General features: G+C 34.3%; 1 protein-coding gene across 4 annotated transcripts in view; it reads right to left on the bottom strand.

The window, feature by feature from the left end:
• MAN1A2 (mannosidase alpha class 1A member 2) overlaps positions 1–21228 on the bottom strand; it is a 144953-nt gene that overhangs the window by 45636 nt on the left and 78089 nt on the right. For all 4 annotated transcript variants that reach the window (XM_082616200.1, XM_082616199.1, XM_082616201.1 and 1 more), the window contains exons 6-8: positions 18416–18510; positions 11924–12047; positions 6861–6954 (exon numbers count right to left, since the gene is read on the bottom strand). In XM_082616200.1, the coding sequence (XP_082472326.1) occupies positions 6861–6954; positions 11924–12047; positions 18416–18510 (313 nt within the window). The remainder of the gene's footprint in view (positions 1–6860; positions 6955–11923; positions 12048–18415; positions 18511–21228) is intronic.

The raw sequence follows: 21228 nt of genomic DNA, 5'->3' as shown, positions 1-21228 counted from the left end.
TGAGGAAATCTTTTGGGGTGATATGTTCATTACTTTGTGGTGATGGTTTTCATAAGTGTATACTTATTTTAAACAAAATTAAAAGGATACTTGGAATCAGCCCAAACCTATCAGTAACATCAACAAATTAAATTAAACTCATCTTTTAAAATAAACTGAGACTCTCACACAGGAATTTTTTAAAGTTTTATTTTAATAATCTATATAAATACTTTTTACTAAAGACATACCTAAACTAAAACTGCCCAGGAAATTGAAAATAAAGAAACAGTCAAAAGAGAGATGAGGATGGATAGGAGGTTTATACAGAAGACTTAAGGAGAGTAAAGAATAAAAAAGTAAACTGATCAAAGTTAGAGTTGTGAGGGGTACTGGTGATCCAGTTAGAATTGGAAATTATAAATTTATAGTGACTTTACCCTGTATTACTGATGATTTTCATCAGCAATGCTCAGCTGACTCTGTAGATGAATGCGAAAGGTACATGGCTACATTGATACAAGTATTGGGATTTATAGGACAGGTAACACAGAAGACTAAACGTACTCATATTCTCACGCTATTTTGGATCCTATGCAGTCTAGGCTGGTTAGGAAAGGAAGCAACAGGTGATCCTCTTGTCCAACCATTCAGGATCCTCGCTCCACTGTTCACCTATTTCATGCAACCAGCAAAACGTCAGCCCACCTGTCAGTCTACTCTACTATTATCCCCAAATTCACAATTTTCACCGCCAATGAGAACCTCAGCATTGCTTGTCAACTTTTCTATGACCCCTTGATTACTGCTCTTTCCCATTCCCTAAAGCAGATTTTTGAAATCTCTTCTTCAAAAGACCTCTATAGCTCTACCTTCTTCCTTACTCTCAGCAGACAACCAAGCCTTCAAATTCACATAAAAAACACAGATCATTCACCCCAAAAATGTATCTTTCAACTTTCTATACCCCCATCTATCAATTTATCTATTCCCTTTGCCTGTTAAAGAGGAAGAAATGTTCCTTCTCTACTCTATGCACTCCATCTAGCTCTGGACACTAACCACTTCTGCTTCCTTTCCAGGAATCCCCCGCTTGGTTTATCAACTTCTACCCTTCAACTGAAACTACCTCTTATTATTAACATCTTAAAATAATCTAATTTTTCTTGACTCTACCACACTCTTTTGGTTTGATATCTATCAGGTGTTTACTGAAAGAATGGAGGAAGAGAAATCATGGATGATGTCTAGATTTCTTGCTGGGGCAAATGAGTGAACAGTGGTGCTCTTCACTGAAACTGGGAATACTAGAGGGGGAAATGGCTTAAAATGGAAGGAGTGTGAATCTTGGGCATGCTGAATTTGAGGGACTAGCTGGATAGCTAAATGGATATAACAAACATGTGGAAATCCAGAGAGAGATAAGTTGGGGGTATAACTTTGGGAGTTATAAAATTGGGGTTTATAAAAATGTATTTGAGCCATAATGGAGTTTACTCAGAGAGAATGTATGAAGTGATCAAAGGACACAAATGGTACTTAGGAGCATGACACTTGTAAATGTCATTAAAATAACATTTAGGGCATTTTTAAAATTTTGCACTTTGGTCTCGAACATTATTTCTGGATATGTTGTAGATCTAAGGATTAATAAATGAGCAGGGAAAGAAAACATAAAGAAGAAAACATAAAATTAAAGTAGGTGAAATAACGAGAAAGAGATGGAAAAGGCAAAAGTCTTTGGCATCACGGTTTAGGGGAAATGATTTTTAGGTATGTTAATTATTGCTAGGCATTACAGATTTAGTTACAGGTTACTTAGGTTATAGGATGTAGTCTCAGTCCTGCCTGACAGGCTCTCTCCAGCTCTTCTAGACTCTTGTTCCAGTGGAAGTTTATATGCTTAATAAATAAATACACAGCAGACACCTGCAATCCTTGGTTAACTACGGAATTTATCACCCCGCAGTCTGACTTTCTTACTTGAACCACTGAACCATGCCTGTCTAGATGTCAAATCTGATGAACCATGTCACTCCAAGGTCCTTTTGAAATTCAGAAATTGATAACACATTATAAAGTATTACTAAATACCAATGGTTCATATTATCTGTCTTAGCATGTCATGAAGTTAATGGCAGGTTTCTAAGAAGTTAATTCTTGAAGTGTTCTTACAAGAAATTCTAGAATAAAAATACTTGTATCATGTGTTATAGTTTATGAAGCATTTTCAAATATATTTATTATCTCAAAAATATGACCCACACAACTGTCTTATTAAAATAAGTACAATCAGAACAGATGAAGAAACAAAGGCATGAGGTTAAATAACTTATCTAAATTATTAAGCAGGAAAGCCTGGATTAGTCTTCTAACTCCAAATATTATACCCATTCTTGCTTTTCTTTCACAGTTTTTAAATCAGTAGTATAAAATTTAGTGAATCAGTAATGATAAATTTTCTATATTTTCTTCACTTAAGTCATTAAACAGCACAGACTAAGTATTGTACTTAGAAAACTAGTGACAAAATAAAGTAAAAAAAAAGATATTAATGATGTGCCTTTAAATCTAGGTTGCTCACTATATTCTTTTATATCTGTTGCCAAGTACTTTTCCTGAAGGTAATTACCATAACTATTCTGTGTGATTGCTGTGTGCATGTCACAGAATTATCATTACTCTAATTATAATACAGTTAGCCAAAGCTGAATTGTTAAATTTCAGTTCAATTCACTGTTTGTTTTGCAGACTATTTATAGTTATGACAGATGTATACTGCTCAAAGATAATAATGGAATTTGATACACTTTTCAGAAACTGATACAAAATATACAAAAATACTAAAAGGAACAAATTGGACAATTTAAAAGGACTGCAGCTGCTAAAGGGATATCAGGATAGCTCCCCTAGAATTTTAAAGACCTCTTGTCAAAACAACCAGTGAATAGCTCTTTTTATAACAGTTTCAAAATTAATAAATGCTGAGAGTGAACATACTCTAAAGAAGTCATCTGGATTTGTTTTGTGGGAAAAAACAAGTATGAATGAAAGAATTGTTTTTTACTGCAATTTTTTATTGTGGTAAAATATATACATATAACGTGAACATTACTATTTTTACCATTTTTTAAGTGTACTATTCAGTGGCATTAATTACATTCATAATGTGGTACAAACATTGTCATTATTTCCAAAACTTTTTCATCACCCCAAATAGAAACTCTGTACCTATTAAGCAATAACTCTCCATTCTCCTCCCACCCAAGCCCCTGGTAACCTCCAATCCACTTTCTGTCTCTGTAAGTTTGACTACTCTAGATATCTGATGTAACTGGAATTACACAATATTTGTCCTTTTGCAACTGGCGTTTTTCATTTTAGCATAATATTTTCAAGGTTCATCAATGTTGTAGCATGTATCAGAACTTTATTCCTTTTTATAGCTAAATAATATTCCATTGAATGTATATACCACATTTTGTTTATCCATCTCTTGGACACTTTGGTTGCTTCTACGTTTGGGTATTGCAAATAATGTTGTTGTGAACACTGGCATACAAGTATCTGTTTGAGTCCTTGCTTTCAAATCTTTTGGGTAGATACCTAGGAGTTGAACTGCTGGATCATACGGAATTCTATGTTCAACTTATTGTGAAACCATCAAACTGTTTTTCACAGTGGCTACACCATTTTACATTCCCACTAGTGGTGTGAGAGGGTTCCAATTTCTCCACACATCCTCACCAACACTCATTATCTGTCCTTTTGATTACAGTCATCCTGGTAGGTGTGAAGTGACATCTCATTATGCTTTTAATTGCATTCCCCTAATAACTAACGATGTTGAGCATTTTTTTCATGTGTTTATTTTCCATTTGAATATTTTCTTTGGAGAAATATCTATTCAAGTCCTTTACCTATTTTTTAATTGAGTGTTTGTCTTTTTTGCTGTTGAGTTTTAGAGGTCTTTATATATTCTGGATATTAAGCCCTTATCAGATATATGATTTGAAAATATTAACTCTCATTTATTTGCAAATAAACTCTCGTTCTGTGGGCTGCCTTTCAATCTCATGACAATATCCTTTGATGCACAAGTTTCTAATTTTAATGAAATCCAATTCATCTATTTTTTCTATTGTTGCCTATGCTTCTGAAGAAGTCACTCCCAAATCCAAGGTCATGAAGATTTGTCCCTCTTCTAAGAGTTTTATAGTTTTGGTCCTTAAATTTAGGGTCTTGAGTGCATTGTGAGTTAAGTTTTGTATCCGATAAAGGTAAGGGCCCAACTTCATTCTTTTTCATGTGGCTATCTAGTTTTCACAACACCATATGATGAAGAGAAAGAGTTATAACTTTAATAATTAAGATGCCATCAGGGGCCTCCCTGGTGGCGCAGTGGTTGAGAGTCTGCCTGCCGATGCAGGGGATACGGGTTCGTGCCCCGGTCCGAGAGGATCCCATATGCCGCGGAGTGGCTGGGCCCGTGAGCCATGGCCGCTGGGCCTGCGCGTCCGGAGCCTGTGCTCCGCAACGGGAGAGGCCACAACAGTGAGAGGCCCGCATACCGCAAAAAAAAAAAAAAAAAAAAAGATGCCATCAGTGAGACACTGCTGGTCATTTCAAAGGCTGGCAATTCTCAAACAGTGATTTAATTTTTCCAGTACTCTAAGATTTTGGTGTGGAAAATAGCATCTTCTTATTTAAAAATGTTTTTAATCTTACTTCAAAAGTAATACATGTCCATTATCAAATTTAGATTAATAGAGGTAAACAAAAGAAGAAAACAAAAATAAACAGTCTGTAAAAAACCACAGGTCACGCTTTGGTTTCTATCCTTGTGGTATTTGTTTTCTCTCTTTTTCTCAACATCTTTCTAGATATTTCATATTTATCTATGTCAAGTATTCTATAACATAACTTTTAATGACTATATTGTATATCAGATCTGGAGGGATTATAATTTAACCAAATCTCTTTCATAGGATGTTTAAAAACTGCACTGTCCAATGTGGTAGGCTCTAGTCACAAATATCTAATTAAATTTAAATTAATTAAAAGTAAATAAGATTTAAAATGCAGTTCCACAACATACTAACATTTCCAGTGCTCAATAACCACATGCTAATAACCACTACTATATTAGATAGGACAGAAATAGAACATTTTCATCATCATACAAAGTTCCATTGGACTTTCTATGGAGTGCTTTAGAATGTTTCCAAATTACCCCTATTATAAATAACTCCAAAATTGTAAATTACCTCTATATACATATATATGTGCTGTGTGTGTGTATCTATATTTCTCTCTCTCTCTCTCTCTCTCTCTCTCTCTCTCTCTCTCTCTCTATATATATATATATATATATATATATATATATATCTGAAAATTTCTTTGGAATAAATGCTTAGAAATGGGTCACTAGTTCAAAAGTCATACAAATTTTAATACTTTTTTTTTTTAGAAGATGTTGGGGGTAGGAGTTTATTAATTTATTTTTGCTGTGTTGGGTCTTCGTTTCTGTGTGAAGGCTTTCTCTAGTTGTGGCAAGTGGGGGCCACTCTTCATCGCGGTGTGCGGGCCTCTCACTATCGCGGCCTCTCTTGTTGCGGAGCACAGGCTCCAGACACGCAGGCTCAGTAGTTGTGGCTCACGGGCCTAGTTGCTCCACAACATGTGGGATCCTCCCAGACCAGGGCTTGAACCCGTGTCCCCTGCATTAGCAGGCAGATTCTCAACCACTGCGCCACCAGGGAAGCCCTAATACTTTTTGAAGCACTGGATACAGGGATGTGTCCATTTCCTTTATAGATTTAATAGATAAAGAACAGTGTCTTCTGTTTAAAAGCTTCATTGATTTGATTAGGGACTTGGTGAAGTGAGAAGACAGAGGGACAAAGGTCTCTGATGACCAGTCTATGGAGATGCTACAAATATGGTACTACAGATGGCAGTCTTTTGTACATTCTAGTAAAGTAGCACCAGTCTGTACAGAAAGAGTGTACTGTTACACTACGTTGTCTCCATGTATCATCCTCATTAGCACCACTTTTAGGATTAAATATGAACACCTGTATATTGTCCATTTGTGTTTTTTTTCCATGAACTAACAGAAAACATTTATTATTTATTGTTTTTAAAAAATCAATTCCTTCAAAGATCAATTCTAAAACTCTAATAAGAAAATCACCCCCTCCCCAAACAAAACACTGTCTCCTGAGACAGGAAATCACTTCTACCACAGTCTCACCTAATAATTGGTACATTCCTCTACTATCAATACATCTATCACATTATATTTCAACTACTTCTAAGTGCGTCTGCCTACCCTGCCTGCTAGCCTGAGAGCTGCCTGAATTCAGACCAAGTCCTATATATTCTTTCCCTATCTCCAGTCTCACTCAAGAGCCTGGTAAATAACAGACACTGATACCTTCTTTTAAAATGAATGACCAGACATGACCTGTCCAAGAGCAATCACCCCATTTTCTAGTCATTTAACATGCTCAACTGTTCTTCATATTCCGTTACTACATATTTATATCAAGCAATGCTCTTATTTACATGAAGATATAGTTTACAAATAAGGGCTTAAAAGTACAACTCTTCGCAAATGCCACACTATATTTTAGCAAAGTACTTACACATACATGAAATAAAATACTCCTGTGAGAGAGGAAATTCATGTTTCCATTTTACAAGTAGAAAACCTGAAGCTACAAGAGATTAGAAACTTGCCAAAGGTAACAGCACTAGCAGATCACGGGGTTATATACTAACTGAGGTTTCTAACATTACATGTAGTATATTTATCAACACATCAAGCACAAGTTTCAATCTTTCAACAAAGCATCAGTTGTAATAGAAATACTTACACTGACCCCAGCGACCTGTTCGTGGATTCAAATAATTTGGATAAAGACCATTTGGACGATCCATTTTCTGAAGTAGTTTCCGAATGTGCATGACCTAATAAGCATAATAAAATTAAGAATGCAATTAATGAAAAAAATCATTAAGGTTTTATATTAATCTGGGCTTTGTTTTTCTCCTCACTCAGAGCCTACACTGCCATCCCACCCCCCAATCTGTGTGTGTGTGTGTGTGTGTGTGTGTGTGTGACGGTAAGGAAAGGCTTCTAATGACTCATTATTTTTATAAGATGAAATATGAACATTATTTAAAAGTCAAGAAATAAAAATACAAAGAAAAGAGCACAGACAGAAACCAATTTAAATTCCAAAATTGTACTATCCAGAAATAGCCATCAGAAACATCGGTGATAAACATCATTCCAGACATATTCAATGTATGCATAACTAAACATAAAAAAATAATTTCATAGAAATATAATCATAATAGGACATTTGTAATAAAAAAGTATGAAACCACTCTGAAGTTAATAGATGAAAAGGTAAATAAAGTAAAACTAAATTGCTGAACTTTAAATATTGATCCCATAATAGATATCCCTATATTTCTAAAATTCCTAAACTTCCAATTCCTAAAAGATATCCTGAAGTTAAGGGGGTAAAAATCATGAAACATATTAAGAAGCTAGAGACTTTCCCAGGGACTTTGTTTTGATTCATCTCTAGATTGGATGATGGATTTTTTAAGTGCTTAAAAAAAAAAAAGCACAAAGGTATTCCATTTCTTCTATTCTTATTTGAGAATGTTATCTTCTCATCTGAAGGATAACCTAATTGGTATAAATGACTTGGGGAAACATTTTCTTTTTCACAGGACGTTATATATACTTCACTATTTTCTGGACTTAACACAAAGTTCCCAATCATCTTTCACTCAGCTGGATTCTGTCATCATGCAGTTTTAGGAATGGGCTCAGGGATGCTTATTACCTGTGTTCTTTCATGTTTGAGACCAACTCTGTGTACAACAATCTCAATCTGAATAATTCCATGAACCATGTTCAGTCAGTTCAGGATGATGTTGTTATAAAAGATGAAAAAATTGTTTGTTTGTCTCCTGAAAATTATGCATACATTGAATCCTCTCTGCTTCTCTTCTACATCTATTATTTCCTTTCTAAATCTTTTTATCTATCTTTTCATTTCCATATGTTTACTAGCCTGTCTCAATTTTGTCTTCTAAGTCTCTTACTGTATTTTGAATGCTTTCTTTGTATTGCTTCCATTTTGCCCTTCATTTTGACAATAACTTAATTTTTTCTTACACTTTATTAATGATATCGCATCTTATATTCTTGTTTCACAGAGATGAGAGCTTCATTATCTTCTCTCTCATGGTGATGTTTGGTCCAGTTCTTCAAGAAAATTCTGATAAGCATTTTTTGGCCATCATTTATTTTTCACATTTTTTCCTTCTTTTTTTCTTCTGGTAATATTTTTGTATAAATTCTATACATGTTCTTTTTTGATGACTTACTCATTACTATTTTTCTTGAACCAGCAATTCACATGATTTTTGACATAAAAGGATAGGCAGAGTCCAAATGTGAATGTGCTTTTTTAAGCCTTTGCTTCTCCTCAGGCAACTGAAACTAGCAATGCAGCACTATGCATAATAGAGAATCTGTCATTCATTCTCTTCCCTCACCAAAGTGTATGGGCACAAATACGGCGTGTCAGTGAGATTCCTAACTGAATTCTGTTTTTCTAGCTTCTCAACACATCATATTTAGTGGGGTCCAAAGAAACATCCACCATTGGTCTGTGATCCTGTTCTCATTGCCGCTAATGAGGATTTGGTTTTGTACCTCAAGAGGTACCACTTAATCTAGAGAACTGCTCTATTAGCTTTTTATTTTTGAAATCTGTAGCCACCAATATCCTCTCCTCGGTTACCCAAACCTCTCTCTGACCTTGATTGCTTATGCCAACCTTTCTTCCTATTTTGTTACATGAAGTATCAAGTATCTCCTAATTTTGTTAAAAATGGAGTTCATAGTTCTGTTTCTCCTTTTTGTTGCTTTTAGGTGAGTTCTATGGGTTAGGTCCTCCACTTAAGAAATACCATATAGGACTTCCCTTGTGGTGCAGTGGTTAAGAATCCACCTGCCAATGCACGGGACATGGGTTCGAGCCCTGGCCCAGGAAGATCCCACATGCCACAGAGCAACTAAGCCCATGCGCCACAACTACTAAGCCTGCACTCTAGAGCCGGTGTGCTACAACTACTGAGCCCACGCACCACAACTACTGAAGCCCACGCACCTAGAGCCCTGCTCCACAACAAGAGATGCCACCACAATGAGAAGCCCATGCACTGCAACGAAGAGTAGCCCCAGCTCGCCACAACTAGAGAAAGCCTACACACAGTAACGAAGACCCAACGCAGCAAAAAATTAAAAAAAAAAAAAAAAGAAATACCATAGGTTAGATTATCTGTTTTACAAATTTATCATCCTTTTAATCTCTTTATGTTTTTCCCTGTTTTCACTATGATTATCTCTTGCTTTTATTCCATGTCAGTAATTCAGTTTTCAACTATGTACAAGTTATTTGTTATTTTTCATTTATTTATTTTACAGAAATATATTATGCAAGGTCTCAATTTGTTTCTTTAGCTCTACAATTTTCTTGTATTTTACTGTTTTATTTTCGTTTTGAGTTCCAATTTTACTGAATTCAATCTCTATTATAGTATGAATTGCTCACAGAGACCTTTAAAATTTCAAACTGGGTTATTTATCAGTCTTTTACATGCTATTTACTGCCCTGATTTTGCTTCCTGCAGTATGTCTGTATAATTGCCATGCTTTCTTTTTCATCTTGCTCACATTTAACTGGGTCAGCTCTGACCTGAACTTTGGTTTGATAGAGTATAGCTGAATTGTCCTCAAATTCCTTCCTACTGTGTGTGTGCGGGGATATTCTCCCCTTCTGGATACACTTTGAGATTTGGAGTACTAGTGTACTAGCTCATTTCCTGAAGCCTCTGTGCTCATGAAGGATGGAAAGTGAGAACCCCTCTCATGCTGTGGGAATTATATACTGGACACCCTATGGACTGGTCTCCCCTGTAAGATTAATAGGGAATACCAGGAATTTGTTGACTTTCTTTCTCTGCCCAGTAAGGATTCAAGATAGGGTGGGAAACAGACTTAAGTATCATAGCAGAAATCTTTTGCTTTTTTTTTTTTTTTTTTTTTGCCATCACATGTTTATGACATGAGGCTACAGCCTTTCCTTCTTACACTGTTATTGATGAATTTTTGCCGGTCTTTATTATTTTCGCTGCTATTGTTCATTTAATCAGGAAAGGGAAAATTCAGTGATCTGGCTCCATTTTGCTATCTTTAACTGAAAATTCTTCTCAGTTGATGAAATATTTCATACACAGAAAGGAATATATATAGATTCTACTCACACCTCAATTTAAGAAATACAACACTACATAACCTTTGCTGTTCTGTTTACTGCTACCCATTCACATACCACTGCCCTTATCCTAGATATCATCACAGCTCTGAATTTTATGTTCATCATCACCCTGATTCTATTAAAATCACTTTTGAATCCCTAAACAATATTTTGTTCAGCTCTGCTTCTTTAAACTTTATGAAAGTTGTATTGTACTCTTTTGACTGATGATTGTGACCATAATTAATTTATTTTCACTGCTGTATTAAATCTTATCAAATAAATTGCTAATATAAACAATGTTTTTATGTATATGATATAGACGTACATACCAAAGAGTGGAATTGCTGGGTTATAGAGTATATGTATTTTCAACTTTATTAGATTTTGTCTTTTAAATTTAAACCTTTGGGGCTTCCCTGGTGGCGCACTGGTTGAGAGTCCGCCTGCTGATGCAGGGGATATGGGTTCGTGCCCCGGTCTGGGAGGATCCCACGTGCCGCGGAGCAGCTGGGCCCGTGAGCCATGGCCGCTGAGCCTGTGCGTCCGGAGCCTGTGCTCCTCAACGGGAGAGGCCACAACAGTGAGAGGCCCTCGTACCGCAAAAAAAAAATAATAAATAAAAATAAATAAATAAATAAATTTAAACCTTTAATGCTCCTAGAATTCTTATAATCTACAATGCTACCATTGTTACAACATTTCCACAAATATGTGGGTCTGTTTAAGGGCTATTTATTCTGTTCATCAGTCTTAATTGTCTCTATGCACCAACACTATACTGTTAGTGTTGATAACTGGGTAATACAAACCCACCCAACATGTTTTTCTTCAGGAATATTTTGAATGTTTCTCTTCTATTTAAATGCTAGAAGTGTATAGTCAAGTTCCATTAAAAAAAGAAAAGGCATTGGGGAATTAATTGGCATTGAATTGATGCTATAGATCAATCTGGAGATGACTGACATTTTTATGATATTGTTTTCCTATACATGAACATAATACATCTCTCGATTTATTCAGGTCATCTTTAATGTCACTTAATAGTTTTGAACTTTATATTTTGTTAGCTTTATTTGTGGGAAACTTATACTTTTATCCTACCACATAAGATATGTTTTTATAAATGATACTTTCTTGCCTGCTGTACCTGGTACAGAGAAATTCTACTGATTTTTAATAGTTACATTGACCTTTTATTCAAAATATAAATTAAGCTCTTATTTCTAATAATTTATATGTAGATTGTCTTAATATTTTAGGTAATCATCTAATCTGTGAACAGTTACTGTTTTCTTTCTTCCTTTTCAATTCTTTACCTTTTTGTTCATTTTGTTTGTCTCATCTTGCCATGCTGACTAGGAACTTCAGCACAATGCTAAACAGAGATAGTAATGGAATTAAAAAAAAAACTTACTAGTGGTTATATCTTCTCAAATAACAGTAAATATTTTAAATATGTTCTAAAAAGAAGGGACATCTCTTTACATAATTTTTTAAAAGGCAAACATTTCCTAAGCATTAATCAAATCTTTGGGGTAGAATCCTAAAGGATTCTTTTATAACAAAGAAAAGTAGGAAAGAAAACTAACCTTTTTGTAGTAAATCGGATTTCCTGTCAAGTAGCTGAGGTGGACAAACTCCATATGCAGTGTACCAAATTCAGCAAGAATGCTGCTACCTGCAGATGCCCAGCCCCAGTTTCGCCCTACTCCACTGAATGAAAGAAAAGATAAAAGTAGACAGGATTGGGAAAAAAAATGAAACATTTTTTTAATGAATACATATATTTTAAATATATCTCTTAGAAATTATTATCTCAAACAATAGATTACTTATATCTAAAATTTTATTATTTTTACATTATTGTTAATAGAATATCCACATGTTCTAAAAATCAAAACAATGTAGAAAAGTATACATTAAATATATTTCACCCCATTCTCATCTCTCTTCCCCTTACAGGCCCCAAATATAATCATTCATTAGCTTATGTATAAGTACAGAAATTTCTATGCATATATAAGCAATCCAAATATATATTCTTATTTTCCTCCTTTCTTAAACAAAACATAGCAAAGTATACTTACTGCTCTGTATGTCAGATTTTGCTATTAAGATGTACCTCAGTAGGCATTCCATATCAGTTCATAAACAACTTTCTCATTTTATTTTTTTAATAGATGCACAGAATTCCATGACATTAATGATTTTCAATTGAAATGTCTCACCCCAGAGACATATGAAAATGTGTGAGAGCATCTTGAGTTGTTTCAAACCTTGAAGGTGCAACTTACAGTTATTGTGCTGGGGCCAAAGATGTAACATGACAGTATCCTGATAAAGAACTGTCCTGCCTCAAATGCTCATAGTGCCTGTATGAAAACTATTATGCTATATGAATAGACATAACTTATTTAACCAATCCTCTATAGTGGTCCTTTGGCAAATTTCTAATATTTTGCTATTATGAAAACTTTTATAGTGAATAATCTTGTGTACATTTCATTTGTGCAGATATACGTCTAGGATATCTTCTTACTTTTTTTTTCTTTTTTTTTTAGCCTGCCTTATAAATTTTTTTGGAAGCCAAACTATATGAATGAATAATTGTAGACTTCTGGATGTTATCTTCTTTCTCAGAAGGTTAAGTTTCCTCTCAAACATAGGTTGAGTATAGGCAGATTACCTTGGTTTTAGGCTTTGTTAAGGGTAGTCTATTTCAGTTTTACCTCTCCCTCTAGGAAGGGGCCCTCTGGGATCTCAGCTGAAAGTCTGGGGTGTTTATCAAGGGTCCTTCACCTTGGCAGCTTTAAACACTAACCTCTGTCTCCCCAGTACCATGTACTTGTTAAACTTTCCCCTTTATATCTGCTTGTATACTGGCAATTCAATTTGATATGTTTTATTTATGTGTTGAGAAAACATTAAAATAGATATCAGGGTATATCACTACCTTGCTGAAAGTTCGTTAATTTTTTGGTGCTATTTTTATATTGTTTTTGAAATTATGATAGGCAAATGCCAGAAACATATTTTTTTGAAGCCAGACATGAGAATCAAGGAAGAAATATGGATACAGTAACTATGTAGGACACTCATTCATTTCACAAATATAAAGTGCCTACTATTATCTGGGACATATAGTAGTGAACCTGACATATAACATTCCTGTTCCCATAATAAGTAAGACCATTTTAATAGTGATAATTGTTATGAAGAAAATTAAATAGAGTGATAGAATACTGAGTACTAGTGATGGAAAATGAGTTCGAAGACTGTGTATAATGTTCAAAGAGTTTCTAAAATGACACAATTTAAACTGAGACCTGAATGATGAGAAGGAGCTAGTGATGAACAGATACGGAAGAAGAGAATTCCCAGCAGAGGAAATAGCAAACGCAATGGCCCTGAGGAAAAAGTTGGCTAGTGTGGCTGGAGCTCAGGAAGGGGAAGTGAGTGATACAGAATGAGGTTAGAAAGCTAGGTAAAATCCAGACTGTGCAGAAATTCTGTAGGCTATGGTGAAATTTAAAGTTTTTTTATTTTAAGTATGATGGAACATCATGGAGAATTTTAAGGAATGTAACATAGTATTTAAAGAATAAAGCATACCATTTAGAAAGATTACCTAGGCATCAGCATGGCGAATGGATTATAGCAAAGTCAAGTATAAACACAAAATCCCATTTCCATGTAAAAACTTCTGTCCCAAAGTCCCAAATGAAAGTTTCATTCATAGTGCATTTAAACATCTCAAAATACTAAATTCTAAACAAGGTTTTTCACTTTTTATTTTACAGACAGCCTCACAGGGCCCTCCACCTTGGCAGGCTTAAACACTAACCTCTGTCTCGCCAGTACCATGTAGCTGTTAAATTAACTTCCAAATGCTGTTACCTAGTTTTTTTTGAGTCCCCGTGCATGGGCAGGTATAGAATCAGCCAACAATCTGAGGAAAATTTGTACATAAAATTTGGGGCTTTTCCTCTGCAATTCCTTCCTGTCTTGAGACACTCGTCCCTCGTATCTCAGCCATTCTGGCAGCTCCAAGACCTGACCATAGTCTTCTTTGCCCTAAATGACCGCTACGTTAGTCTTGGCTTCAATTGCCCTGCACCATCATTTAGAATATGCCCTCGGGGGTAAAGCCAGTGTTTCTACGGAGATGACCTTCTCTTAGGATCACAGCCCCTTGGGTCCTCCCTTAGTTAGTTGCTCTCTAATCCCTTCAAACCATCTTGCTGACCTTTTATGATTGTTTTCAGTGGGAGAGCTAACCCGATATAAGCTATTCCATGGCTGGAACTGGAAGTCTAGATTAATTATTTAAGTAGCAGAGTTCACAGGTTATTCCTACTAGAACTCTAAACCATTCTCTAAGGTCTTTTCTACTTTTAGGAGGAAGTAAAAAATATAAATCTTTCTCTCATAGAAGGATTGATGTTATTGGTTTTAGATCTTTTAGCACTAGCTGACTTTTTAAACTCTGTATCACCTAGATAAATATTAAATTAGGTAAGTCAAATGACAAGTTTGGAATAATTATGAGATTTTTTAGACACAAGAACCACATCTTATAATTACCACTAAAGTGTAAGCAGAATAGAGTAATATATGATTTGGCAGAGGAGCTGAAATAGATGTAGAAGATAAGGATAATAATCTTAACTACTGATGTAGCACATAGGCTCCTAGTTCGGCCATTAATTAACTGTAGGACCTTGAGCAAGATATTTGCCTTCTCTGACCCAGGAGTCCCACTCCTGGGCATATACCTACAGAAAACCATAAGTTCAAAAGATACATGCACCCCAGTGTTCACTGCAGCACTATTTACAATAGCCAGGACAGGGGAGCAACCTAAATGTCCACCAACAGAGGAATGGATAAAGAAGATGTGGTACATATATACAATGAAATATTACTCAGCCTTAAAAAGGAATGAAATTGTGCCATTGGCAGAGACATGGATAGACCCAGACACTGTCATACAGAGTGAAGTAAGTCAGAAAGAGAAAAACAAATATCATATATTAACGCACATATGTGGAATTGAGAAAAATGAACCTATTTGCAAAGCAGAAACAGAGACACAGATGTAGAGAACAAATGTATGGACACCAAGTGGGGGAGGGTGGGATGGACTGGGAGATTGGGACTGACGTACGTACACTACTATGTATGAAGTAGATGGCTGGTGAGTACCTACTGTTTAGCACAGGGGAAGAATAAAAAAGAAGGTACCATGTTTGCAGGACATATATTAAGTTAACCTTAAAAATGCATTCCAATATACATTAGGTGCAGACAAATACTGTTTGATTCCACTTATATGAGGTACCTAGAATAGTCAAATTCATAGAGTCAGAAAGTACACTGGTAGATGTCAGGGGCCGGGGTTGGGGATTGGGGAGGAGGAATGGGGAGTTAGTGTTTAAGAGGGACAGAGTTTCAGTTTAGGAAGGTGAAAAATTCGGGAGATGGATGATAGAGAGAGTTGCACAACAATGTGAATGTACTTAGTGCCACTGAACTATACAGTTAAATATGGCTAACATAGTTATGTTTTCTATTATGTGACTTCTACCACAATTAAAAAAAAAAGATATTTGCTTTCTGTGAGACTCATTTTCCTTACCCATAATGTGAGAGTTCATGATACCTAGTTCACATGGCTGTTAGGAAATTAAATGACATTTAAGATTGTGAAAACACCTCACAAAGAGCCTAGTAAGAATAGTATCTAATGAGTTTTTGAAAAATTTTATTATAAGTTATTTTAACAGTTTACCTAGAGAAAAATACTTCTTCAATCTGATAAAGGCAATTGATTAAAAAATCTACAGCCAACATCATATTTGATGGTTTTTTTTAAAAAAAGCAGCATTGTAAAAACATTTTATGGAAATCCAGAAGACTATAAAATATAGGTGAAGACAATCTTTTTAACCAAGATTGAAAACCCCGAAGTTATAAAAGATATATTTGAATATATAAACGTCTAAAACTTAGGAATGAAAAATTATTATAAATAAAGATAACAAACAAGTAGTAGAACAGGGAAAAAAGAAATAATTCTATAATCTACAAGGCTCTTCTATTAACTAACTAGAAAAAGACAAACAATCCAATCAACACTAGGAACAGACAATTCACAAAAAACAAATCTAGATGTTCAACAAATTTATGAAAAGAAGCTCAAATTCACTAAGCAGAAAATACAAATGAAAATAACAATAGTAACACTTTATAGCCATCAGTCTCTTGAAAATTAAACAGAACATATACTTGTAGACATTTTGGTACTCTCACACATTGTTGATGGAAATATGATAACCTACAGCCTTTTGGAAAACATCTGGGGAGTAACTACTAAATTTAAAAATACATATATGCTTTGATCCAGCAATTCCACACTTGGGAATCTATCCCACAAAGATAAAAGAGACATATGCCCTTTGCTACAGCAATCATATTCCTAAGAATCATTTTCAGAGAAAATTCCCCACTAAACAAGGACACATAAAACAGGATGCTATTGTAACAATGTTTATGGTAGCAAAATAATGGAAATAAACAAATACCACTGATATGGAATGATTAAACAAATTATGGTATAACCTATGTATTATAATATATCCTATATTCCACTATGTAGTCATCACAAAGATTGATTTAAAGCTCTGTGGAATGACCTGGAAGAGTATTTCCATGAGATTTTGTTGAGTGAGAAAAATAAGATGTAGAAAAGCAAGTATCCAAACAAACCATAAAAAATTTTAAAAGCTCCACCAGTATCTACTTTTGTGCTTCTGTATTCTATATATCATATTGTAGGAGATAAATAATGTTAGATTATTAACATGAGTTGGCTTTCAGACAGCAAGATTGGAAGAAAGTCTGTTTATGAGACATATGTAGATCTCAATCAAAAACAGAAACAAAAACCTTTAAAAAATAGGTAAATAATTACATCTGTGATCGATAAACCCAAGTAACATATGTATGGGTATGAATATATACAAAGAAACAACATGAAAATTAAACTTATGTTCAAGACATGGTCCTTGAAAACCCTTCTATTTTCATCTCAATCTAAGTTTGAAGTTCTGCAATGCTGGATTTTTCAGTTATTTTCTATATAGACAAATAATAATAATAATAATATCCTGCAGTCTTTCTTCATCTCACACTTAGATTGTAAGCTAATTAAGTTAAAATTCTTATTATCTAAGAAAGTTATATGATATGACTCTGACAATGTTACTGAAGGAAACATCAGAAAATCTATCATGAAACTAAGGACAGAGAACCGGTATGTGACCACATCCTTTTGTGGAGGTTGGTCTGGAACTCTAGCTAGCTTTTTCCTCACAAACAGGGAGTTTACATTATATATATTGCATGACATCAAAGAACAGTAAAGTTAGATGTCATGCTCAGTATTAAATACTGATTTCTCAGTGAAAATTAAAACTTTATAAAGTTCTCCATTAGAAGGAAATGACTAAAATAGATTAGTTTTCCCAAATAAAGCTGTCACAGAATCATGCCTCACTTTGAACTTCAACAGTGTAAATACCATAAAAAGGACCCTATAGTCAATGTCAGGAATTATGTCTTCCCTTATCATCAGTAAGACATTCAGCAATAGGAAGCCCTGATTTTAAGGTATACTGTGTTCCATTTTGACTTAGAAAAAGATCAACATGTCGTGTACATAAAACAAGAGAGGGAAAGCACTTTGAATCCATTACAGCACTAAATGCAAATGAATAAGCAAATCATAAAGAAACAACTATTTTGTAAGAGACAGAAATCTAGACTTAGAGAAACAAGCAGTAGAAACTGGAATATGGTTATGGCAAGTGAACTGTTTCAAAGTAAAGGACATATTTTAAAAATCAGACAATGCTTTAAAGAAATATGCTTCTGTACATATGAAGAGAAAAACAGTTTACGTCTTAAAAAGTATGGTGGGGGCTGATCATTAGAAATTTCTAATACCTTTTTAAAGGGTCAAAAAATCAGTTAATCTAATTTATTTAGAACAGGAATAACCACATAAAAATAGAATTTACCTTTTCAGATTAACCATTGCCCAAGGAATCCCCGTAGGTGTGTTAAAGGCAGGAAGGAGTTTCTCAGCCAATTGGACTGCTTTAATTTTGAATATCTGAGATAAAAACATGAACATTCATAAATTATGAAATTACTGTTGTCAATTATATTTCCTGGTCTCTTATAGGATGCACACCACAATGTACTGGATACATGAAAGTACAAGGGAAAAAAATGGCATCTCCTTTGGTACCACAGAGCATACAGCAATCAGAGAAAATGGTTGTAAAGTGGATGGATACTGAGGAAAAAGCTACCCAACGTGAAATGGCCAGAAACTGCAATTAATTGAAAGGGAAGGACATGGTTTTGGTGTTGATATTATCTGTATTTTCAACTGGCAAAAAAATCTGAGAGAAAACACTAGGCTATGAAATCTTCATCCATGGTATACAAGCTTAGCACAAATAGTAAAACAGAAGAAAGAGATGCAACCCAATTTGGATAAATGCCCTTGAATTACTATAAGCTTGTTAATATCTTAACATTCTCCATTAAGGTTCAGCCACATTTATTAAAAGAAAAGAATATGTTCACATTCCAAGTTTATTTTATGAGTTATAAATGCTTCACCCCTTGGTCCCAGCTGCTGATTTTTTTGGTACATAAAACAATAAATTGCCTAAATATCAATGGCTTTCAAACTTTCAAAACCATGTACTATTATCAAGACATATATAATAAGATTTCTAATATTCTTAGCATACACCAACAGATTTGTGTACCTCATTTTGGAGACTACTGACTTACAGAGACTCAAAACTGAGATTAGGTCATAATATCCTACTAGGAAAAGTGGCGTGTTCTTCTATATGCCCCAAATCTATCCTCTCTCAAATTAATTTCAAATTCATTGGACATTTAAGGTTCCATCTTTTCATGGCAGTCAAGTATTTTTGTTAAAATAGTATTAGATTTTTCAAATAAGTAAGTAATTGAAAGCCAGGACTAGATCAAAGTTCTAAGTTGACATTATATTAACAAAGCATACCAACATTATTGGGGGTATAAATGAGAGAGGAGTACGTGCAAGTAGACAAAGCAATATGACGTTAAGATGTTTTGCAAGGTTCCTTAAATAAGGAAAAACTCAGAACTTTTAATTAGATATTCTCATGTATCTACAATTTACCATTTCCTTGAATACTTACTTTAACACAAAAATACCAGTGAAAAATGTAACAATTTAAGGTAAAAGTTTTAATAATTTTCTCATATTCATTCCATTAATTCAGAAAAGCAAATGGAAAACTCAGTTCTCTCTGTATTAACATTTATATGTTAGTAAAGAGAAATTACATTATACAGTAAAGAGTATTGCTTCTTTACCTCATGCTTTACCATGAGGACAAAGAGACTAAGTTCTTATCTAAGAACTAATATTAATGCTATGTATTTGTTAATCACATATTTTTGTATCACATCTTTTACATATAAAACTAATATTCAAAATAGTAAATTAACTTATAAACATAAGCTTTTTCTAAATAGAAAGCATTCTCATTTCACTTCCAGAAGTAATTAGCGACATATTTTCTAATTTTCTACTTCCTATGTCAGTTAACATATATAGTAACCAATTACAGTACACGACCCAAAAGGAAAACACCACCCTCATGTCACTGAGAAAAAATTCCTTATATAGAATTCTTTATTTATTCAGGAATGTACAAAACCTTTAATGATAAATATACCACAGCCTTACACTCCTTATTTGCAGAAACATAGTTTGGCAGACAACAGCAGTAGCTAATTTAAAACAAATTAGTTAGTATGCAATGCAGGCAAATAATATAAAATCCAAAAAGTATCAAAGTAAAACATAAGTCCCTTTTCCAGTCCTATCCCTTGACCACACAGTTCCTTCTATTGATACAATGCAAATAGCTACCGATTTCTCAAATATCTAGTAAATATTTTGTGCTAAATCAGTTCTATGGTATACATGGCTCCTAGCATGTCACATCAAATCCTCATTTTCCATTTCTCAGAAATAGAAATCCTATTACAGTTTATACACACATGTCTTTGTCTTTCAAACACAGAATATCATATACTCTATGCTCAACTTGCTTCTTTCATTTATTGTACCTTGGAGATCTTTCCAAATCATTCCACATCCTTCTCTTTAGTGGCTGCAGAATTTCCCCTGTATAGATCATACTGTAATTTATTTAGTCAGTCTCCTATTGCTAGATGTATGTTTCCAAACTATGTGACTCTGTATGATAAATTCCAAGAGTGGAATTACTGAATCTATGGGTACATTTATTTGTAATTTTAATAGTAATGCCAATTTGTTCTCTACACATTTCACAAATTTATATTTCTACCAGAATTTATGACCAGCTGTTTCCCTGTATTTTTGTTAACATAAAAGTTGTCAAACTTTTGATTGCTGCTAATCTGATAATTGAAAAAGAATACTCCATTGTCATTTTTTTTTATTATGAATGTGGTAGATACTCAACACTCACTCAAATCTTTCAAGCATACCTTCATACATTGCAGAGGATGGGTAACTATACATAACATTTCCCAGACTCCACTCCAGCTAAAGTTAGAGACAAGGCCTAGGCATTGCTGAGTATACATAAATATACAATATTTAGAAGGAAGAAGTAAATGATCTGAAGCAGTGATCTTTCAAGCATAGTGGTGACAGTGTCTGATTCTTCTGTGGTAGCTCTGACAGAAGTTCCAGTGACTGGTGCCTAGCTTCAAAGATAACATGTGGGCAACAGTGGGAATGGATCTGGATCATACCATGAAA

This window comes from Mesoplodon mirus, assembly GCF_964341445.2.
Source record: "Mesoplodon mirus genome assembly, chromosome: 3".
NCBI lineage: Eukaryota > Metazoa > Chordata > Mammalia > Artiodactyla > Ziphiidae > Mesoplodon > Mesoplodon mirus.
Note: the sequence above shows the minus strand (reverse complement) of the source record. Positions and strands in the feature narration are given on the sequence as shown.